We start from the raw sequence: 20,203 nt of genomic DNA, 5'->3' as shown, positions 1-20,203 counted from the left end.
TATCATTATAAATTAAAGCTCCCTCATAAGTAAAAATTGAATATTATTATTCTACATGTGTAAATAAAGTGGGAAACTTTGGAAATATTTTTCCTCTCCAAACTTTTCCATAAAATTCTTGCAATCCAAATAGGGCTAATGTAAGAGAATTAAATTAAGATGATGAAAGATATAGGATCAGTTAAACCACATCCATAAGCTTAATACATTAAAGGCCACACTGGGAGCTGTTTCATTGTCATTGGAGCTCCCACTGTCCTCCGAGCATAGACAAACAACATAAGTGAATCTGTAAGACCTTAATACTAAAAAATGCTAATAAATCTTGGGATTATCTCCAACTAGGGGTGCAACTCGGGCGGGCTCAACCCCGAAAAAACTCGGGTTGGGTTCGGGTTGGCCTCAACCCGAACCTGACCTGCCCGGGTTGCACCCCTATCTCTAACTACTTCATTAAATTTACCTGGAATGCATGACATTCAGTTGTATCCCCAAGCATGCACAAGAACCCGAAAGGGCTTTTCACCATATATGACTCATGACTATTTGATTGCCACTCAGAATAGCAAGATTATCAACATATTAGATCTCCTCAAGGAATACAGGCATCATTCAGGTACCATACTGAGCTTTTGAGTATGGAATTCTTCACTGCATTTACGTTGTCGGCTCTGGAAAGACAAATCCGTGTCCAGGACTTTTGTTCATGATAACCTTAACGGACTTTAAGTCGGCCATGGCAAATATCATTTATATCTGAAACAAAAAGAGGGATTTTAAATTGGAATCAAATCTAGGAGCTCTTGGTGCAATATTATAACATGATAAAGATGTACTCAATTCAATCAGCCCTATTAAAATTTTAAATTGTCCCACATTTTCTCTAAGTAACAAACATCCAGTTAAGTGTTATATGCATTTTCCAAAATCAACATGGAAGTATGGAACACCGAGGAGCAACTTGGGTTGGATTTTTAGAATTTGGGTACATGTATTAGCAAAAAATTTGGTCGAATTCACATTGAATCCAATCATTTTTTTTTCCAGTAAAAGGTCAATCCAACCAGACCAAAGTTGCACCTTGGGGAATAGCCATGTCAAACGCATGCATTCTTAGACCTCAGGGGTCAAATTTTTTTCCTGTCGTGGGTACTTTCTTTTACTTGCGGATTAATTCAATTTTTCATCTCTCTCTCTCTCCTCCGTGTGTGTGTGTGTGTGTGTGTGTGTGATAATAGCATTTATCATTCACAAATATAGTTCCCCAAAGTCAAAACAACCAAGAACTACCTTCCGAACACGTTACATTAATAGATAAGCTGACAAGTTACATGCAGTAGAAAAATAAAATAGCATTACCCTTAAAGAACTAGAACTTGTGATACATGGGAATTTATAAAGGGAATATATGGTAGGAAACAAAGGAGATGTTTAACCCTAAAGTTTAAGGTTACTGGAACCTGTGATCAATTAAGAATTTCACTTCTTCTTGATCAAGAATTTCATGCTGCAGAAAATTTAGGGAACATCCAATCCCACGTAAAGAAAGAATCTGTTACAGCAGAACCAAGAAAAGGGAAAAAAAAAGCAGATAAAAATTTGCCAATATTTGAAGCTTAATGTGGGGGAAAAAACTGAGAAAGAAGAATTATATTATGTAATCGACAGTAAGCACAGTCGCACAGCAGATTGTATTTGTCGACCTGAAGAAAAAGAAAAAGGCAAGAAAAGATAAACATATGGGAAGAAAAAAAGAGTCAGGAAAGAAGTAGGGGAATTTATAAAGGGAATATCAAAATCTGGAAGAGAAGGGATGAGAACCTAGGCTCTGATACCAATTTGATGTAGGGGAATTTATAAAGGGTATATCAAAATTAAAGAAATAAGGTAGGAATGAATATGGATGTCAAATTTGAGATCAGAAATCAAGAAAGAAACAATTGTAGCAAAGAAAAGGTCAATTGGAAAAATGCAGGTTTAAAATTATATTAGGAAACAAAGGATATGTTTAACCCTAAACGTTAACGTCCAGGAACCTATGAGCAATTCAACATTTCAGTTCTTTCTTGATCAAGGTTCCTGGAAGAAAAATCTTATGCTTCAGAAAATTTAGGGTTTATCCAATCCCACGATCTAAAGAAACAACATAAAACAGTCACTGCACAGTTCTGTGCTCAGAAAAACAGCTATAGTACAGTGATTTGAAATCTCTTCCAGTAGAAATAAGAACAGATAAAAGCAGGTAAAAACTTAACAATATCCAAAGCTTAATGCGGGAAAAAACTGAGAAACAATGAATTATATTCTGTAATCAGAGTAAACACAATTGCACAGACAAGAAAGAAAGGGTGAAGAGGAAGAAGCAAAATTATTAGAAAAATAAGAGAATAAAGAAAGGAACTAAAAGATGAATGAAAGAATTAGGGGTTTGAATGAGTTAAAGAAAATGACGAGAAGAAGGAATAGAGAAGAGAAAAGTAGCATAAAAGTATAAAACCAAAGGAAGAAACGAATCCTAAAGGAGAATAAAAAATGGAACCAGACAAGAAAGAAAAGATGAGAAAAGAGTTGCAAGTATATGTACCTTGTGGAAGAATTCTAAGCAAGAACACTTAGAAAAGTATGAGAAGGGGAAAAAGTGCCAAAGGAATCCACCTAGGGTTCTAGGAATCCAACTAGAAAATAAAGCCATGAATCCACATAGCAAAGTAGGGTTGAAAACTCTATTCTTTATTTCTCAAATTCATTATACTAATGTTCACAAGCCAAAACAAGCCTTTTAAAAAAAAGCAAAACTAAAAAGAGTCCTACTGGAACTAAAGCTTTAATCCTGTTACAACTTGCAATTATGAAACTTCAAGTCTCTTAGCTACAATCAACAACCATTTAAGTAATAAAACCATGACCTTCTGTAATTTTCATAATGCATGTCTGGGGCCTATATAAAACACACTCAAGTGATTTACATGGGAAAAGATTACTATTGTTATTGACTTAAAGTCACTTAAAATAATAAATTAAAAACCCCATAACTAAAAGGAAAACGAAATCTTAACACTCAATGGACCCCTCTACCTATGAACTTATTTTTTGCTCTGATAAAGGATGGTCCCTCATCAACTGGTTGTACTTTTTTTTTTGAATGGTAAATCAACTGGTTGTACTTAAAGCTAGACAGCTGCATACAACAAAACTGTTGTGAAGCAAGAATCAAAGTGGAAAAAATGGAGGCCTTCCTAGCAAAGGACTATTGTACCAAAACTCTAGGACTATCCCGGACACCCTACAGATGAAGGAGATCGAGACTGTTGATCTGGTGGCTCCCACGAGTCCGGACTCCACTTCCATGCCACCTTGACCCAGATGTACCTAACTCCTTAATCAAAGAGGGGTCACTTTTGGGTTTTCCAAACATGTTTAATCATTGATATTTTACAAGCATTGAGCAAGGGGTCACTGTTACAAGATCATAATGCAACAGGCCAGACACATGGTGATCTAACAGATCAATGCCCCCGATCACCATACACATGTGCCACATGTATGCGGACCAAGGCAGTCGAGATATATTGGGACTGCAGCAACCATAGAATCATTTCAGAACCCCACCTTCCTATCAATCTATGTACACCTTTGATTATATCAGGAAGTTTCAAATGTGTTTACTCCCATTTTGGGGTTCAATAGGACACTGATGACCGAATTGTCAGGCGACAATTTATTTAGACTGAGTCAACGAGTTACACGCCACCTCGGCATTTAATGAACGTGTGAAGCAACGTGCATGTAGTAATGGGCAGTTAATGAAGATTTTTCACCAAAGCAAGTTTATCTTTAAAGGGCCAATCGATTGAGTGGGACCGGACTACCAAGGCACCATTTGGTTGGGCTGATTCAGAGATGTGGCATAACTGTTGCCAATCGTGAGAAGGTGGATGATAACCACCTGCACAATGGAGGACGTGAGAATAAGGGAACCCATTATGGGTGGTTACCAAAAAGTTCCCTCCAAAAAAATGTAGGGTAATGAGGAACGGTTACCCGAATAAAGCTATATAAGGAGGTGCCTGTCTCCAAGGAAGAGGTCCCACAATCAAATCCAAACATGTATTAGCATTTTATCTTTACTTTCCAGCACTTGTACTCGGATTAAGGAAGCAATGAATTCATCTTCTCAAGTGAGTCTGTCTCTTTAATTCATATATGATATATCCCTCGCACTGGCGTTTCGTTTGTGTCGTTTTGTCTTTTAACCTGAGTTGGACGGTCCGTCCACCCCGAGAGTAGTTCACGTTCTGCGTGTATTGACATGTCGTTCACATTTTACGTATGTCGACATCCCTACATTTAGCGTCGCGTCTTGGACCTAAAAAGTCCCTTCCATCTATGCAAAGGCAGAGGAGCCAAAGGAAGAATTGTTGTTCCCCTCTTCTTCTCAATCGCCTGAAATCTAATCCTAGGGGATGGAAACGTTTTGGTCTTCGAACCCCTTGAATTGATTTTCCGATTTCTTGCCTCGAGAGAGGCTAGCACGCCCACACACATGGCTGCACTGACCGAGTGTGCCGGAGCGACATTTTAGACCGAACAACATGAGAAGAAAAAAATTCTTCTCAGCCAACACCACTATTGTATACTCAAATGACTCCTGGCCTTTCCACTACAACTACATCCTATTAGTAGTCATCTGATCAACCCGTTATATAATGTTTTCTCCTTGTGTGGAATTTTGATGCCAACATTGGCCTCACTGCCTCTTTAATGCCCCTGTCTATATGACTTGGGCTGGATTAAATGACACTCACTGTGCCAATACTAACAGAACACCTACTGATGAAAATAAAGCATTGAAGGCAAAATGTTGGTCTATATTACTACATGCAAATAGTTTATTAGGCTTCGATCTGTGCTTTACAAAATCTTCAGGTATCCCTCCACATTCTCATCCTTATGTTTTGTGATGGTAAGAGTCTCAATCATATTGCATCCAGCAGTTTGTTCACTTAATGTATTAAAGACCAATAATGACTCCTTACCCACCCACCCACCCACCCTCTCTCTCTCTCTCTCTCTCTCTCTCTCTCTCTCTCTCTCTCTCTCTCTCTCTCTCTCTCTGTCTCTTCTTAAAAAAAAAAAAAACATTTTGAACAATGTATTGACCCACATATAGTACAACTTGAGAGAGTGCTAGATGTACTGTATTATATACACCTTAAATGCATTTCTTTTTTCTTTATTTTGTATCCATGTAGTTTCTGGTATTTTAAGAACCCATGTAATTTTCTCTTTTTTATTTTATTGTTCTTTTTTTACCATACAGACACAAAGTGGTTGACTGCTTTCACTTGATCAACACAAATAGCAACTATAAATTAAAATTCAGCTCACTTACGAAACAAGCTCTACCATAGATAAGTAAAGAAAGTTTGGCAATGGCTTAAAATAAACGTATATTACTCATCAAAGAACTGGAACTACTTGCTACCTAAAAATAATAAGTTGCATAAATTAAGATGCTGAAGTGTAAGTATCAAATCATAGATATTCCCAGCATTGTGAAAAATGGAAATTCAACAAGTTTGCAATCTCATCATCTTTAGACACAAATGTCTTACCTTGGTATACATTGAATAAGTGAGGAACTTTCTCCTGGTGCTTAATCACAAACTTCTCCAAGAATTCTGTTTCAACCAAGATTAACATTGACAGTAAACTCAAATCCTTCTTAATCAGACCCTTTGACATCAAAACTTCTAGAACCATACATCTTGGAACAATCCTTTTCTCACTATACAAGAGAGCAGTTGGATATTTAGAAATCACTGATGGTTCCCAACCCAATTCACTCACAAAAAAATCCATCACTCTCCTTAGTTTCGTTTCGGATACCATCATACATAGGGGTTGCAATTTGAATGCTGAAATAATCTCATCCTCAGACAAACCCATGCTCTTATAGACCTGTAATCTCCCTTCCCAATTTGATTTGCTCAGTGTTGCCAACACATGTAATGCTAGGGCAAAATTTAAACTCGGGGGATCGAAACCCATTTCGTTAACTACTTTGATGACTTCATTAAACTTATGGGTAGGCAACATCACTGCTCTAGGTTGCATAGTGACCAATTTAGATATGTTTGATTCGGGTACGCCTTGATTTTGCAAGATGGAGAGATTAGGTTTGATTACGCTTTTGAGATTAGACCTAATTATACATTTGCAGCGTCTTAGAATGAGGATGACATTTTTGTTTGTGTGCACAAGAGTTCTAAGGAAATCAATGGAAGGGATAATTTGAGTGTCTAAATTTCTAGTTAACATGGATGGATTTAAAGCAATGACATTCGAGAGGACGCGGTCTGAAACGCCTAAACCTTGGAAAAAGTCCAATTTGGGTTTTAGGGTTTTGTCTGGATCCTCTAAGAGTAAAGATGGGTGGTTTTTTATGAGAATTGAGATTTTGGTTTGGGTAAAAGCATGGGTTTTGAAGAAATTGAGTACAGAGCTTGGTTTTTCTGCGGATTTGAGGTGGACTTTTTGGGAAGCTCTGAGAGCTGCTTTTTTGGAGAGCCCACATGAGTTTATGAGGTAAGAGACTGTAAAAGAGGGCCGGGTTTTGGTGTGTGGGGTGTGGGAGAAGGGTTTGTGAGATGGATTTTGAAAGAAAAAGACATGGGTTATTGATTGTGTAGTACTGTTTTGGAGTAGTTTTCTAAAGAGAGAAGGTAACATTGTATGAAAGGAAAGGGTTATTGGGGAACTTACATGTTCAAGGATTTGAAGGCATTTTGACTGTCTCGGAAACGAACACCTCTGGTTTTTTGTCAACAAACGGACCCGATAAACTCCATCGGATTGGGCATATGGAGAGAGAGAGAGAGAGAGAGAGTGAGAGAGAGAGAGTTTAAGAAGGGGAAAATGAAAAAGTTGCCCTTTCACCTCCTTCTTGCAAGGGCGTCCTTCAGTCTAGCATTCCTCTTATTAAATAGAGGGGTACTTTGTAATTTAATTTTGATGACGGACTAGTAAAGTTTTGATGCTTTTTGGAGGAACATCATGTAAAAAAACAATTTTAGCAGGTAGGATTTTTTTTTCATGATAAATTAGTGTCTACAAGCGGCGAGAGAGGGGTAGGGCGAGTTGGAGGAGAGATTTGAGAGGGCACGAATGAGTTGAGGGTGAGAAATGGCTAAGAAATTAGGAAAAAGTCAATCATATTTTGAGCAGGGTTTTTTGTTTTTTGTTTCCGGAGTTGACCTCTCCTCAATTAGTCCCTCTTGTCCTCTGACTTTCAAAGTAACATCATCCTGACTACTTTTTTTTGGGATTTTCAAGCTTCGTCCATCCCAGAAGACATTTCGCGGAGCATTGTTGCATGAGAGAGCACCCACCTCACCTCAGATTAATTGAATTAATAAGACAAAATCTGAGCCTATCTGGCTGCTCTCTCATGCAACAGATGTTCCGCGGAATGCCTTCTGCAATGGGCGATAGCAAATCCCGTTTTTTTTTTTTTTTAATATGATATCATTGATCAAAAGGGAGAAACGCCGAGCAGTTCTCCGCACAAAACAAAGTAAAGAAAAAAAAAAACAAAACTGGGAGAAAATTGAGTACAAAAACAAGCCAAAGAGATCAGAACTTCGTAAGGACGACGATGATCAAAAGTTAAAACAAAACATTCTCTATCCACACTCAAATGGGCCAGCCGGTCACAGCTATAATTAGTCGAAAACCACATGACGTATCCCGCATGGATGGCCATGAAGAAAGTCTCCAATTTTCCTAATCGCATCTGCAAATTTCTAAGCTTACTTTTATTCCATCTCACTACATTAAGAGAATCTCCCTGGATACTCTGTTGTTGTAGCTGCCTTCTGTTGTTGTAGCTGCCTCTGGCCTACCAAACAGGGTCCTCTAAGAAGTGCCCTCACCTATTAAAATATAAAAGAATAAATGAATCCTTCTTCAACAGCTTAAGCTTTTGGAGCAATTGGTTGTTTCACATGGTATCGGAGCAAAGGTCTCGGAGCAAAGGTCCTGAGTTCAAACCTCATCGATAGCAAAAATCCACATGCAATGGCCAAACCCAAAATAGGAGGCACATGTGCCACGTGTAAGCCAACCCTGAAAAAGAGCGGGTGCACATTAGGGGGAGTTTTAAAGTATAAAAGATTAAATAACGCCTTCTCCAGCAGCTTAAGCGTTTGGAGTAACTGGTTGTTTTACATGGCCTCTTTGTTAAAGTCTCTCTCCTATAGGACAAGAGAAAGCCCAAATAACCTCTCCCTCTAAGTCCCTACAAAGACCCCAATACCAGCCAGGCACCCAGACTCGAGCCACCGAAGTTTACCCAGACTTGAGCCACCAAAGTTTATAAATCCAGAAAAGAGAGGATTCCAATGAGGATTCAGGTTAGCTTGGCTCCTCCTAGTCAATCTGACATTCTCCCAAGAAGTAAGAAATGAATTCATATAGATCCAACTGAAGCAAGAGAAGTCGTCCAAAAGGTAACCGTAGAGAAAAATTGATTCTTAATACTATCAACTCCTCCAGAAACCCCATTGAAGACCACCTATTTCTTTCTTTCTTTCTGGACTAACCAGAGAGATCACAGAGAAACAGAACAAGACTCAAAATGATTTGCAATATGCTTAGGAAGAACCGAATATACACCAAAGTTACCAAGAATGAAGTGCCAAATATCTCGCATAAAACTATACATTCTTTTAAAAAGGTAACGCCATTTATTGATAATGAAAAAAAAATACAAAGGTAAGATGGGGACAAGATGTCCCACGAGCAAGAGATCAGAAATTTACACCACTCCTCCAAACCCAAAATTCCCTAGCCGTTTACATGCACCAGAGATCCCTCGATAATACACGCAGAAAGGAGATTAACCCCATGCCTAGCGAAAGCATCTGCCGTCGAGTTTGCAGTCCGCCTTCTATGGACAATTTGAGGAGCAAATGAACAACACACTCAGCTTCCTCCAAACATAGTGTGCAATGGTTTAAATTCACAACCCTGCATTTTGAAATGTTCCACTGTAGGAATTTTGTCAAGACAAACCATCCAATAAAAAGCTTTGACCCTGAGTGGAGCATGGGAGCACCAATCTCTCTATGAAGGGGATCGAATAGAAGAAATACCCATTAATTGTATAAACTTCCCATTTGAAGTCCATGTCCAAACCATCGTATTCATGCCAACCTCCTAGCATATACCGAGTTAATCTCCTCAATGAAAAATGCCACTTGGTCTACATCTCGATCACAGAAATTCCTCCTAAACTTTATGTTCCACTCCACATTTTCATGGTCACCTTTGAAAGGAATCAGCAATAATTGTTGGGGGTTCCTCGTGAAACCAAAGATCCCACATCGGAAGAGCAATAGATGTGGATGGGCTTTACAAGGCCTTGGGCACCCTCCCCTTAACGGCTAGCTTTTAAGGGTGAGTTCTACCTGGGTCCCAACAATAATATCCTCTTTATTAGATGTCATTGTAAAAGCCTTGGGAAGGCAAGTCTCAAAAAAAATTCCCATACTGTTCATTTACCAAAACCTAACCTTTCACTATTACCTTCATTGAAATAGATCTTGACTTAAAAAAATATGTTTTTTCTTCATAATATCGCACCATATAGAAGTGTCATGCATTATGTTCTCGTACTTCAACGACCACCCTCCAAAACTAGAACCATACTTTCTCTCGACCACCTTCCTCCAGAGACCATGTCTTATCCTTCCCAAATCTCTACAACCACTTCCCTTCATCAAAGTCAATCTTTTGATACCTAATCTATCCTTCTCATTTTACAAACACAATCCAAACTAGTCAAACGTATTTTCCTGCAATCCATTTTATCATTCCACAAGAAGTTCTGTTTGATTTTCTCAATCCTCTTAATCACAAAAGCTGGCACCAAAAAATAGACAAAATATACTGGTACATTTGACAAAACTTTCTTGATAAGAGTAATTCTTCCCCAGAAGATAACATACCTTTTCTCAATTGTAGAGTCTCTGATCCGCTTGCTCAATTACCCGATCACGAAAACTCTTAGAGGGCCAACCAAAACAAAGAGGAATAACAAAATAAGAGCCAGGAAATGAATGCTCCCTGAAAGCCCCTTCAAGCTGGAAGTCAAACAACTGGAATACCTCTCTGTTGACCTCTCCTTGAGCAAGCACATCTGCCTCTGAGTTTGTCGATCCACACACATATCTGATTTCTGCATTAGCACCCTCCAGCATGTCCCTAATCTCCTCGATGGCATCTACAAATTGCCAAAGAAATGCATCTCCTCTTTCATCCATCTGACCACGCTCAGAGGGAGTGTTTGTTGGGGGGTGTATGAGTTGTACATTTTAGTATTGCATTTTATATCGATTTGGTTTGACTGTACTTCCTCGCGTGACAGGACTCAAAGAAAGAAACAATTTTCAATGATAAAGGCTTCCAATCATTCAACTTAAATCCATCATAGATAAGGGAATGAATCCCATTATCTAGCACTACCAATCTTGTGGAAATAAGTCAAGCTTTTATCTCCATTTCTCAGCCATTTCGACCTACATCTCTGCTTCCATTTTAGTTTTTTTTTTTTTTGGAAAAAAAAATTCAAATCATTGATAAGGCTTCATTAATTGTGCTGGACATCCAATAAAAAGTCCAACTTCATGTGAGGAAGTTGAGCACAAATTCATCCTCAACATGATTGAATAAAATATTCATTTTATACATGCAGCCTTCGTCCTTCATTAACTTAACTAGGATGTCCAACATAGCATACATTCATACAGCATGTGTGTGTGATTTATCACTAGAAACAAATGTATGAACCTTGCCACAAATCTCTATCCAGCTACAGCCTGGTATCTTGTTAACACAACTATTCCTCATCATTTTTCTCACCCTTGCGACGTCACTCCAACTTCCAACACTAGCATAAATGTTAGACATAAGCATATAATTCACGGGTTCATCTGGTTCCAACTTGAAAAGTATATCGGCTGCCCATTCTGATAATTCTGTGTTACCATGAACTCTACAGGCACTAATCAACGCTCCCAAGACGTTTGCACCAGGTTTAAATGGCATGCTAATCAAAATGTTATAGGCTTCATCTAAATGACCAGCTCTCCCAAGAAGATCAACCATACAAGTATAATGCTCTAAATCTGGAATAATATGATGGTCCCTTCTCATAGAACCAAAGTAATGAAACCCCTCATCCAATAGACCTGCATGGCTACAAGCAGAGAGGACACCAACAAAGGCAATTCGATCCGGATTGACACCTTCATGCAACATATTTTCAAAAAATTCGATAGCTTTGCTTGCAAGACCATGAAAGGCATAAGCACAAATCATTGATGTCCATGAAACAAGGTTAGGCTTGGAGATCAAACCAAAACATTGAGAAGCACTAGAAATACTACCACACTTGGAGTATGCACTAATAAGAGCATTTCCGATTGATACAAATGGGTCGAACCCATCTTTAATTACATGAGCGTGAAGTTGGACGGATTCAATAAGAGCAGCCAAAGTGGCACATGAGCTCAGAAGACTAGCCAACATTAGCTCATCCGGTTTTAAACTTTCTAGAAGCATTCGCCTAAAAAGTTTCATAGCCTCCTTACCTTCGCCCTTTTGGCCATAACCTACAACAATTGTAGTCCAAGATACAACATTCCGAACAATCATCACATCAAATGCCTTGCGAGCATCCTCTATCTTCCCATTCTTTGCATACATATCAACAAGTGTGCTAGACACAAGAACATCCAAATCAAGGGATAGTCTTATAATAACCCCATGTATCTGCTTTCCCAATTCATGGGAACCCAACATGCTGCAAGAATTCAGCAAACTACTGAAGGTAAAACCATCCCCCATCATACCTTCACATCTCATCAACTCAAAGACAGCAAAAGCTTCTCTCCCAAGACCATTCAAAGCATAGCAAGATACCATCACATTCCACAACACCAAATCTCTTGAACGAATCTTATCAAACACTCGCCGTGCATCGCCCACTGACCCGCTTTTTGCATAGAGATCTACCAGAGCACTGCCCACAACAGCATTTGAATAGAAACCCGATTTTATTGTACGACAATGTACTTGTTTTCCAATTTCAATATCATTCCGTTCAATGCATGCGCCAATAACGCTAATGAAAGTTATATAATTAGGCTCCACCATTCCTACTAGCATTTTCCTGAAAAGAAATATAGGAAGATTCTCACTAGAAAATTTACACAATTGGCAGCAGAGAAGTCCAGATATCATTATATTCCAAGACACAACATTTCTCTTGGGCATTTCATCGAACAGGTTGAAAGCGTCGACAAATGCCTCACATTTTACATACAAATTTAGTAACTGGTTTTGAAGAGACTGTATATGATTAATTCCTGATTTGATTGCGTGTGAATGCAATTGTTTTCCTTCAGGAAGGAACCCCATTTTCGCAGAGATTCTCAAGGCGTCTGAGAAAAGAGATGTTGAAGTGGTTTTCTCGTCATGGGTATCTTCTGAAATGCCCAATGAAGCAGTGAGTCTTGCGGATTGAAGAAAGGTGCTTCCTTTTTGAGATGTGTCTTCTTGTTCTTCGGCATTTTTTGCAGTTATTTGAAAATCTGATGAAGAGGGAGCTGATATTGCCAAAAGGCGTTTGAAATGTAAGGGGAGAATGAGAGATGGGAGGGATTTGCAGAGCATGGAATTGGAGGGATAGTTGAATGAGAGATGAGACAGGTCCCTCTAGTGTAAAAGAGTAGTCTGGACTCTGGAGGGGGTTGTAAATTTGTAATATATCACTGCCCTCGCCAAATTAACTAGACAATTCCTTCTTTTGTGTTTAAATTTGCTAGCATGAATTTAGGGGATGGAGGTAACGTTTTTCTTGGAAAAAAGTTTCCCTGGAAAATGAATTTTCTAAGCATACGATTAACTTATTTTCTATGGAATTTTTCCCTAATCAATTTTTTTTTCCTATTTCTTAGAAAATATTCATCCCTACTAGACGCTGAAATTTCTTTTTTTTTTCCAAGGAATATTTGCATCCATGGAATAAAATAATTCCATAATTTTTCCTTAAATGCAAAATGCCTCCTAGGTTTTAGGACGATGATTTATTCACACTCCGTGTAGGATAATTCACACCCCTGTTAACGTGAATTGACCTCAAAAAGCGTTATAGTCTGCCCACAATTCACGTTGAAAAGGGTGCACGTATGTGTTGGAATCCACATAGAACTCGCCCTTAGAATCTGCCCTTTAAAGAGGAAGGTGCCCATCCATTCACTTTTCTGATGTGTTATCTTTGTTTTTGCATGGAACCCTCCAACAATCTCCCCCTCCAGGCACAAGCAACGTGGGAACTATGAGGTCTTCTCCAAAGGATTTTTAGTCCCTGAGGTTACACCGGGGTTGCCGATATCTTCATCGAGGGATTTTTTCCATCCTCGAGGGCATGCATATGTTTTCACGCCTCTAATACCCACTTGTTGGGATCAGGGTAGAACTCACCCTTAAAAGGGGTCAAAACAAGGGTGCCCAAGTCCTTATCAGCCCATTCGCACCCATTCAGTTTTCCCATCTGGGGTCATTGTTTTCGCATGGAACCCTCAACAGTGTGACTTTTATCCAATGATTCATATAAGATGTGGCCCTTGAACTCAATCAATGGGCTTCTGCATTGATTGGACGGTAGAGATTTTCTCAATTTCCCTACATAATTCTTACGAAAACAAATCTCAAAATTTCAAATTATAACCCAAAGCTCTTACACATCCATTAAAAAAAGAGAAAAACATAAAGCTCTTACATTATATTAAAACCTCTCTCTCTCTCTCTCTCTCTCTCTCTCTCTCTCTCAAACTAATTGAAAGTCAAACCAACATTCAAATATATTCAAGCTCTCCATAAAACATTCCTTCACCTTCAGTCCTTCAAATCCCATCAAAGAGCTAAAATCCTATTGGGAATTTGGGATTTTCTTCATGTTTCCTAACGACTTTCTCTCCCAGAGTCGCAAATCCCAACAAAAACACAAAACACAAAACACAAAATAAACCTCACCAGTACCAACCTAAGAGCAAATGCTAAAGCCACTGGAAGTAGAAACACTCTCCCCAGTCAAACCACGGTCATCTCGTTCCTCCACCCCACTAACAAAATCACCAGAATTCTCCAAAATTCCACCCGAACTGACCCCAGTTTCCTCTCCTTCAGAGCTTCCCCAAACCTCAGATCCCTCAAATAGGAGATCAATGTTGTCTTCAAAACCGACGTCATGGAGCAAGCCCTGCAATTCGTTAGATTCTCCGAGGGAGACGTCGGAAACCGGTAAGGGGTTGTATCCGGAGTCCATGCAGAGGTTCCAGTGCTGTTCGGAGAGGACATCGTGGTCGCCGGAGTAGGGATTTTCCGGGAAGAAAAGCTGAGGTGGGGCCATGTTGTGTGATTCTTGGAATGTAGAAGGAGGATTAAGGGTAGTGTTATGTAGTGGGTGTGGTGGAGGGTATCTTATGTAATGGCTAATTTCAAAGTTGGTAACTGCATTCAGTCCTCTGTATTCTATGGCCGCAATGTCGTAGGCTACAGCTGCTTCTTCTTGAGTACCTTTACATGGAAAAAGAGAGATTGTGTTGGCATGATAGAAATTAGAGGTCCACATAATGAAAAGCATTGAATTATATAAAATGATATTGGCTCCCAAATCAGAAGTTCATTGATAAATGGGATGGCTGGGATTCATGGGCATCTCCACGAATTGATGGAGTTGATTAATACACCAAAGCTGCATTCGGATTGCCAGAATCAAGGCCAATTCTGATTCCCTTGTGAGTGGAATATAGACAGATAAAACTAATAAATTTAATTTTAAAAACTCTAGTAAAAGTTGCATTCTGTTAGATACCTTACCAATATACTAATAAATTTAATTTTAAAAACTCTAGTAAAAGTTGCATTCTTTTAGATACCTTACCAATATGCCAAAAGCCCCAGAGCTGATGGAACGCGTTATGTAAGGCCCTTTAAGCTTTAAGCCTTTCCTGTACCAGTTTGAGGCCCACCCTAGTCCCAGACCTAGTCGGCCCCCCACTTACGACCTTAACACATTGCAGGGCTAAATATGAGTATCACCTCTTGAGGTAGGAAATAGATTGTACTCCATCATTTTTCGGCCCAATATCTTTCCGCCCTTCAATTTTATTCATTTTATAATCAAATGTAAGAATCCAGTTGAATCGGAATAGGGTGCCGATTGTTAGAGTAATTAGGTCAAGCAAGAGGTTGCTTGAAGCCTTACACCCAAGGTATCTAATTTGGAATACCAAGTTTGTTGTCTCCAGCCCCTATATATATTAGATACACTAGGGTTTTAATAGGTTAGTGGGCTCTAGCCCAAATAGGCCCACTACACCGGTCCATTATCTTATTGGGCTTATATTAGAACATACATGAGTTATGTTATATACCCAACAATCTCTTCTTATGTTCTACATATAGCACAATCCAATAGATAGATAATGTGATGTTCAAACAAAATATTGAATCTTCCATAGCACCATACCAAAAAAGATCTGTACAACTGAAAATAAGAATACTTTTAAGACTAACCAAGAGTTTTATAAATAATCTAAACTCAAACGAAAGCAGTTTCACATGTAAGTGAACCCCAGTGACCCCACTGATCTTAGATGAATTCATTCATGAGTTATGATTCTCATCGAGATCCAAAATAAAGTTCCACAAAAAAGTAAACTCTATGCGTACTGAAATGAAAGCATAGTCTTTATGGCTTTAGAAGATTTACTCATCAAGTAAGTCATCTTCATCAAAATCCAAATCAAGACATGCTCCTTCTTTTTCGCCAATCCTTGTGAATTACCAAATATAGATTTCATGAAAATGAATCCAATCATTTGTGTAAAACACTAAAGCATCTAGTTCTACCTGCAGAAGAACTTAGTACAATTTCATAATTCATGAGAGTATCTAGTTCTACTTGAAGAACTTAGTACAATTCCAAAATGACTAAAAAAGTATCAGTATCACTCTCATCATAAGCATCATTGTCAAGTTTCAATAAAGAGCAAGACCTAAACAACTTCTTTTGCAAAGAACCATTCATCATTGTCAAGTTTCAATAAAGAACAAGACCTAATAGTTTCTTTTGCAAAGAAACATTTCATGTTTCCATTTGGAATGTTACAGGCATCATATCCAAATTGAGTTAAGCTGTATCATCAAGTTTGGAATGAAACAACCTTTTCCCAAGAAGGACATGTCATCAAATATAGAATGACATAAAGACAACTGTAAACATCATTGAAACATATCAATTGCTTATCTTAGCCAAGATGGGGAGATTCGAAAGATTCAAAATAACATCATCCAACGCCTAATTCCAGCAATCCAAATGCGTGCTCGGATTGGGAGAATCTGGCGCTGAAATCAGTATCTTATTCGAATTCTGGCATTTGGTTCAAAAAAAGGTTCAGAATCAATGGCGGAAGAAATGAGACTAGGGTGATATTAAAGGGATAAATGTCGGAAACAGTTTCCCATCCCGAAAGGTTGTATTCAGATTCCAACTCAGGATTGAAATTTCTTTTTTAATTATATTTCCCCGCTCCTGTAAGGTTCTGTAGAGGTGGTTAGACGAAAATACCCCTGAACAAGTAGTCTATTCACACTTTCACAGGGTATGTGGTGGGCCCTACTCATACATCCGATATTATGATTATCATGACCCCACGATATGAGCTCTCCCCAGCATTTGTATGTGGGGCCCATACGTCCTCTAAAATTACCAGAAAACCCTCAAAGAAATCCTTCATGACCACGTGCATGCTTGCATGTTCATAAACACGTGCTAAGCAATGTAATCGCACGTGTACTCTACAACAGAAAAAAATCCATGCGCATGCCTCTCTCGTGGAAAAGCCACACCCGCACAAAATGACCCACTACCGGAAATAAAAGCATATTCCGGCGAATATTAACAGAGAGAGAGAGAGAGAGAGAGAGAGAGAGAGAGAGAGAGAGAGGAAGATATACTGTAAGTTCCCAAATAGAGATATTTATTGCCAAATACACGGCCGATTCTCGCCTCCCACCGCCCGTTATGGTGATGCCTATAAAAATCAGGTAATGTGGGTCAGAAACTTGTCACCGGGGGCTAAGTGTCAGAAATCTTTTTTTTTTACTGATATTTCCACCCCTCTTCCCAGCATTTCACCCCTTTTAATTTGTTTGTCTTTCATTTTAAAAGATAAAACAAACACAAGAGGGTAAAAATGGAGCCCATTTACAGGCAGATACAAAGAAAAAGGGGTGGTAATATCATTTTTCCTACAAAACTATAGAGATAAGTATCTACCTGGCCACCCCACGGTATTTAGAAACTCCTCTAGAAAACCCACTACTCCTTCTCCTGAGAGAAGCCAAATACTCTTCTCTACACATATTTTGCATTTCCTCGAACTCCTTTGCATATGTATCCAGCTGCAACAAACAAACAAAATAAAAATAAAAATATTAATCTGAGATAAATTAAAAATAATAAAAATTATATATAAAAAAGAACTTACAGGAAAATTCAAGATAGTGTCAGGTCCCCAATACTTAAGGGCAGCTAGATCATGAGTATGAGCAGCAGCCTCTTCATCCTCATATGCTCCTGCATTTTCACCACCATGCATAAAAATAAATAAAAACAAAAGAAATGAATAAAAAAAAGATGAACATACTTGCAAAATGCATCTTTTCTTTAACAAAAATAAATAAAAAGAAGACCCATGCAACTTACCCAAATAAACTAACCAGCAAAGGGGCGTCACAGAAGCAGATCACCAAGAAAAGAGATCATCAGCCAAAGAAAAATATAAAAAAAGAGAGAAGAATAATCAATTATCATAGTTGATTAAAAAAATTACCTTGTCTTCCTTTCTTGTTTTGAACAGGATTAAAGCTGTTCTTATCCCAGAGATGAGCTTCATACCTCCCAGTCCATCTATGCCTGCAACATAACATGCAGCTCAAATGAACAAAAACCCATACGAAAAGAAAAAACCCCATAAAAACCACCTCCAAATTAAACATCTTTAATTTAATTACCTAGTAACTCCTCTATACACAGAGCTTCTCCTTACTGGGCTGTTGCCAACCTGAGGTTTGAAGTTTCTTCTAGTACGTTTCAGCCTAGGCTTGGCTGGTGGAGAAACAGACGAAGAGATAGAAGAACAGGGAGAAGTACAAGAAACAGAAGAACTCTTCATTTGGGGAAGAAATAATGGTGGGGGTTTTTTTTTTCTAGAAATATCTGTATTATATATATATGTTGGAAATGGGGTCTGTATATATGGATTTTTTAGAGGAGATATGGGTTGTGTTTATGAACTAGGGTTAAGGTGTTTAACCATGGTTTCATTTGAGGCCTAACACTTGGCTTAAAGAGATGCCATGCTACCAATGGGATTCAAGCTAGTCACTGCATTAAAGTGGTATTCAAGAATCTACTCTCTCTCCTAAATTTGAAATAAGAACCATGTACATCAGTACATGGGCATGAAACGAAGCGTCAACAAAACGCGTTTCTATCCTGAGAAAGTTTTTTTGTCTGCATCTTAGAAATGGCTCAAAAGTTAATACCAAGATAAGATCATCATATGGGCCCACATTTTTCAGTTATTTTGGTAACGTTAGGAGAGGGAAAACAAAATTAAAATAATTAAGTTGAATTTAAGGAAAGAAACCCTATTTTATAAAATGAATAAAAAATATGTTGATAAATCTCTTCTAAAAAAATCCATTTTAAGTACTATTTCCACATGAGAAATTACATGGAGTCCCAACTCTATTTTTCAAAAGAAGCAAATGACAGCCCTGAAAATCTTCTACACTATGGGACCCTAACCATTCATAGTGTGGGGTGTGAAATCCACGGCTCAAAAAGTTAAAATATTAGGGTGCAAAACGTTATGATAAGCCTCTTCAATATCGATATGCAAATTTCAATGGTAAAGCAAAATGATAGAAGCAAACACAAGCAACGAGCAAGGACACAGAGATTTATGTGGTTCCGAAAAGCCTTCATCCACAACAGGCTATGAGAGAATCCACTATAAAACAAGAGATTGCAAGAGAAGATCGGTATCTCTCACCAAACCCACATGAAACCCTAGTACACTCTTTTTTACCCTTTTGAGCTCTCAACCCTCTTCTCAAAGACAAGAATGTGAAAATAAGCTTTAAAACCTCTTCCTATAAGGCGGGCCAAAAATTACTCAAATCGGGTTTAAATCACTTAAATCCAGCAAAGCATGGTCAAACCCAATAAACATGCCGCATCCAGGTCGAACACAATATTTCGGACCCCAAACAGGTTGAATTCATGACACCCAACCCAACCAAAAACTTAAAAAATTTGGATTAATAATTTAGCTAATCAAACCTCCAGGCCACCTTTATACATTTAGGGCATGTTTGGCCACCATGAAAAAATGTTTCATGAAATATTTTAAGGCTAGTTGTGAGAGATGGCCATGAGAGGGAGACTTGAGAGAATGGGTGTGAGGGGAGAATTAAAAAACCAAAAAAAATAGGGAACAAAGTATTTAAGTGTTGTATTTTTTCACTATTTTCAGAAATTTCTCATGCACTCTCCGGCCTCTTTATGTCTCAAAATTGGACCGCCGAACATTCCATGGAAAAAATTTCATGGTTGCCAAACATGCCCTTAGAACTATTTTTTTCTTCTTCAAAAAATATGCGTTTAATTACACTTTTTAAATAGAAAATTTTGATTTAAAAAGAAAAACACAGGTAGTGTTAGTCTTTTAAATAGACATAGTGACCAAATTTGCCAGAGGGCAAAAGATTCAGATTTTATTCAAAAATTTATAAGTTATTTATCGCAAAATTGTGCATGTTTTTCAAAATGTCACAAATATTCCATTTTAATCAATAATTTTTTGGGAAATCTCATTTAATTTGACTATGACGTGATGATTTGAAATCCTTAAACAAAAGACATTAAAAGCAACGTACATTGGTGACCTTTATGCAATAAATAAAGGGCGCTGATACTAGCCCCCCCCCCCCCCTCCGCGGCTCTCACTGACGTAGGCCCCACCCATACCACACCATAGGACAATCCAAACCGTCCATTTGA

The 20,203-nt window shown here is 38.3% G+C and overlaps 3 protein-coding genes across 4 annotated transcripts; all 3 read right to left on the bottom strand.

The window, feature by feature from the left end:
* Positions 1-136: 136 nt before the first annotated feature.
* On the bottom strand, positions 137-7,049 carry LOC143881996 (uncharacterized). The gene is made up of 2 exons (XM_077385363.1): positions 5,616-7,049; positions 137-756 (listed from the first exon to the last, which is right to left on the bottom strand). Exons 1-2 carry the CDS (start codon positions 6,730-6,732, stop codon positions 716-718), a joined length of 1,158 nt encoding a protein of 385 aa, XP_077241478.1. The 5' UTR covers positions 6,733-7,049; the 3' UTR covers positions 137-715.
* A 3,399-nt stretch (positions 7,050-10,448) lies between these two features.
* Positions 10,449-12,888, bottom strand: LOC143881017 (Pentatricopeptide repeat (PPR-like) superfamily protein). Its single transcript, XM_077384003.1, has one exon. It carries the CDS (start codon positions 12,736-12,738, stop codon positions 10,804-10,806), a length of 1,935 nt encoding a protein of 644 aa, XP_077240118.1. The 5' UTR covers positions 12,739-12,888; the 3' UTR covers positions 10,449-10,803.
* An 869-nt stretch (positions 12,889-13,757) lies between these two features.
* On the bottom strand, positions 13,758-18,379 carry LOC143881997 (AP2-like ethylene-responsive transcription factor At1g16060). Of its 2 annotated transcripts, XM_077385364.1 has the most exons (8): positions 18,148-18,379; positions 17,967-18,049; positions 17,840-17,848; positions 17,622-17,710; positions 17,411-17,535; positions 17,089-17,165; positions 15,842-15,904; positions 13,758-14,643 (listed from the first exon to the last, which is right to left on the bottom strand). In XM_077385364.1, exons 1-8 carry the CDS (start codon positions 18,306-18,308, stop codon positions 14,111-14,113), a joined length of 1,140 nt encoding a protein of 379 aa, XP_077241479.1. In that variant the 5' UTR covers positions 18,309-18,379; the 3' UTR covers positions 13,758-14,110. The 2 variants fall into 2 exon arrangements, with proteins under 2 accessions (XP_077241479.1, XP_077241480.1); XM_077385365.1 differs by lacking the exon at positions 15,842-15,904 and having other exon boundaries at positions 18,148-18,376.
* Between the last annotated feature and the right edge of the window lie 1,824 nt (positions 18,380-20,203).

The sequence above is a fragment of the Tasmannia lanceolata genome, unplaced genomic scaffold (genome assembly GCF_043159265.1).
Source record: "Tasmannia lanceolata isolate RefF3 unplaced genomic scaffold, GAP_Taslan_0.1 ptg000007l, whole genome shotgun sequence".
NCBI classification, from domain to species: Eukaryota; Viridiplantae; Streptophyta; class Magnoliopsida; order Canellales; family Winteraceae; genus Tasmannia; species Tasmannia lanceolata.
This window is presented reverse-complemented; position numbering and strand designations above follow the sequence as displayed.

Excerpts from the sequence above, each read along its gene's own strand:
- LOC143881996 (XM_077385363.1), bottom strand. The coding sequence starts at position 6,732 with ATGTTACCTTCTCTCTTTAGAAAACTACTCCAAAACAGTACTACACAA. Across the intron at positions 757-5,615 it reads CTTATTCAATGTATACCAAG|ATATAAATGATATTTGCCAT; the intron begins GTAAGACATTTG and ends TTTTTGTTTCAG.
- LOC143881017 (XM_077384003.1), bottom strand. The coding sequence starts at position 12,738 with ATGCTCTGCAAATCCCTCCCATCTCTCATTCTCCCCTTACATTTCAAA.
- LOC143881997 (XM_077385364.1), bottom strand. The coding sequence starts at position 18,308 with ATGAAGAGTTCTTCTGTTTCTTGTACTTCTCCCTGTTCTTCTATCTCT. Across the intron at positions 18,050-18,147 it reads GTGTATAGAGGAGTTACTAG|GCATAGATGGACTGGGAGGT; the intron begins GTAATTAAATTA and ends GTTATGTTGCAG. Across the intron at positions 17,536-17,621 it reads ACACTATCTTGAATTTTCCT|CTGGATACATATGCAAAGGA; the intron begins GTAAGTTCTTTT and ends TGTTTGTTGCAG.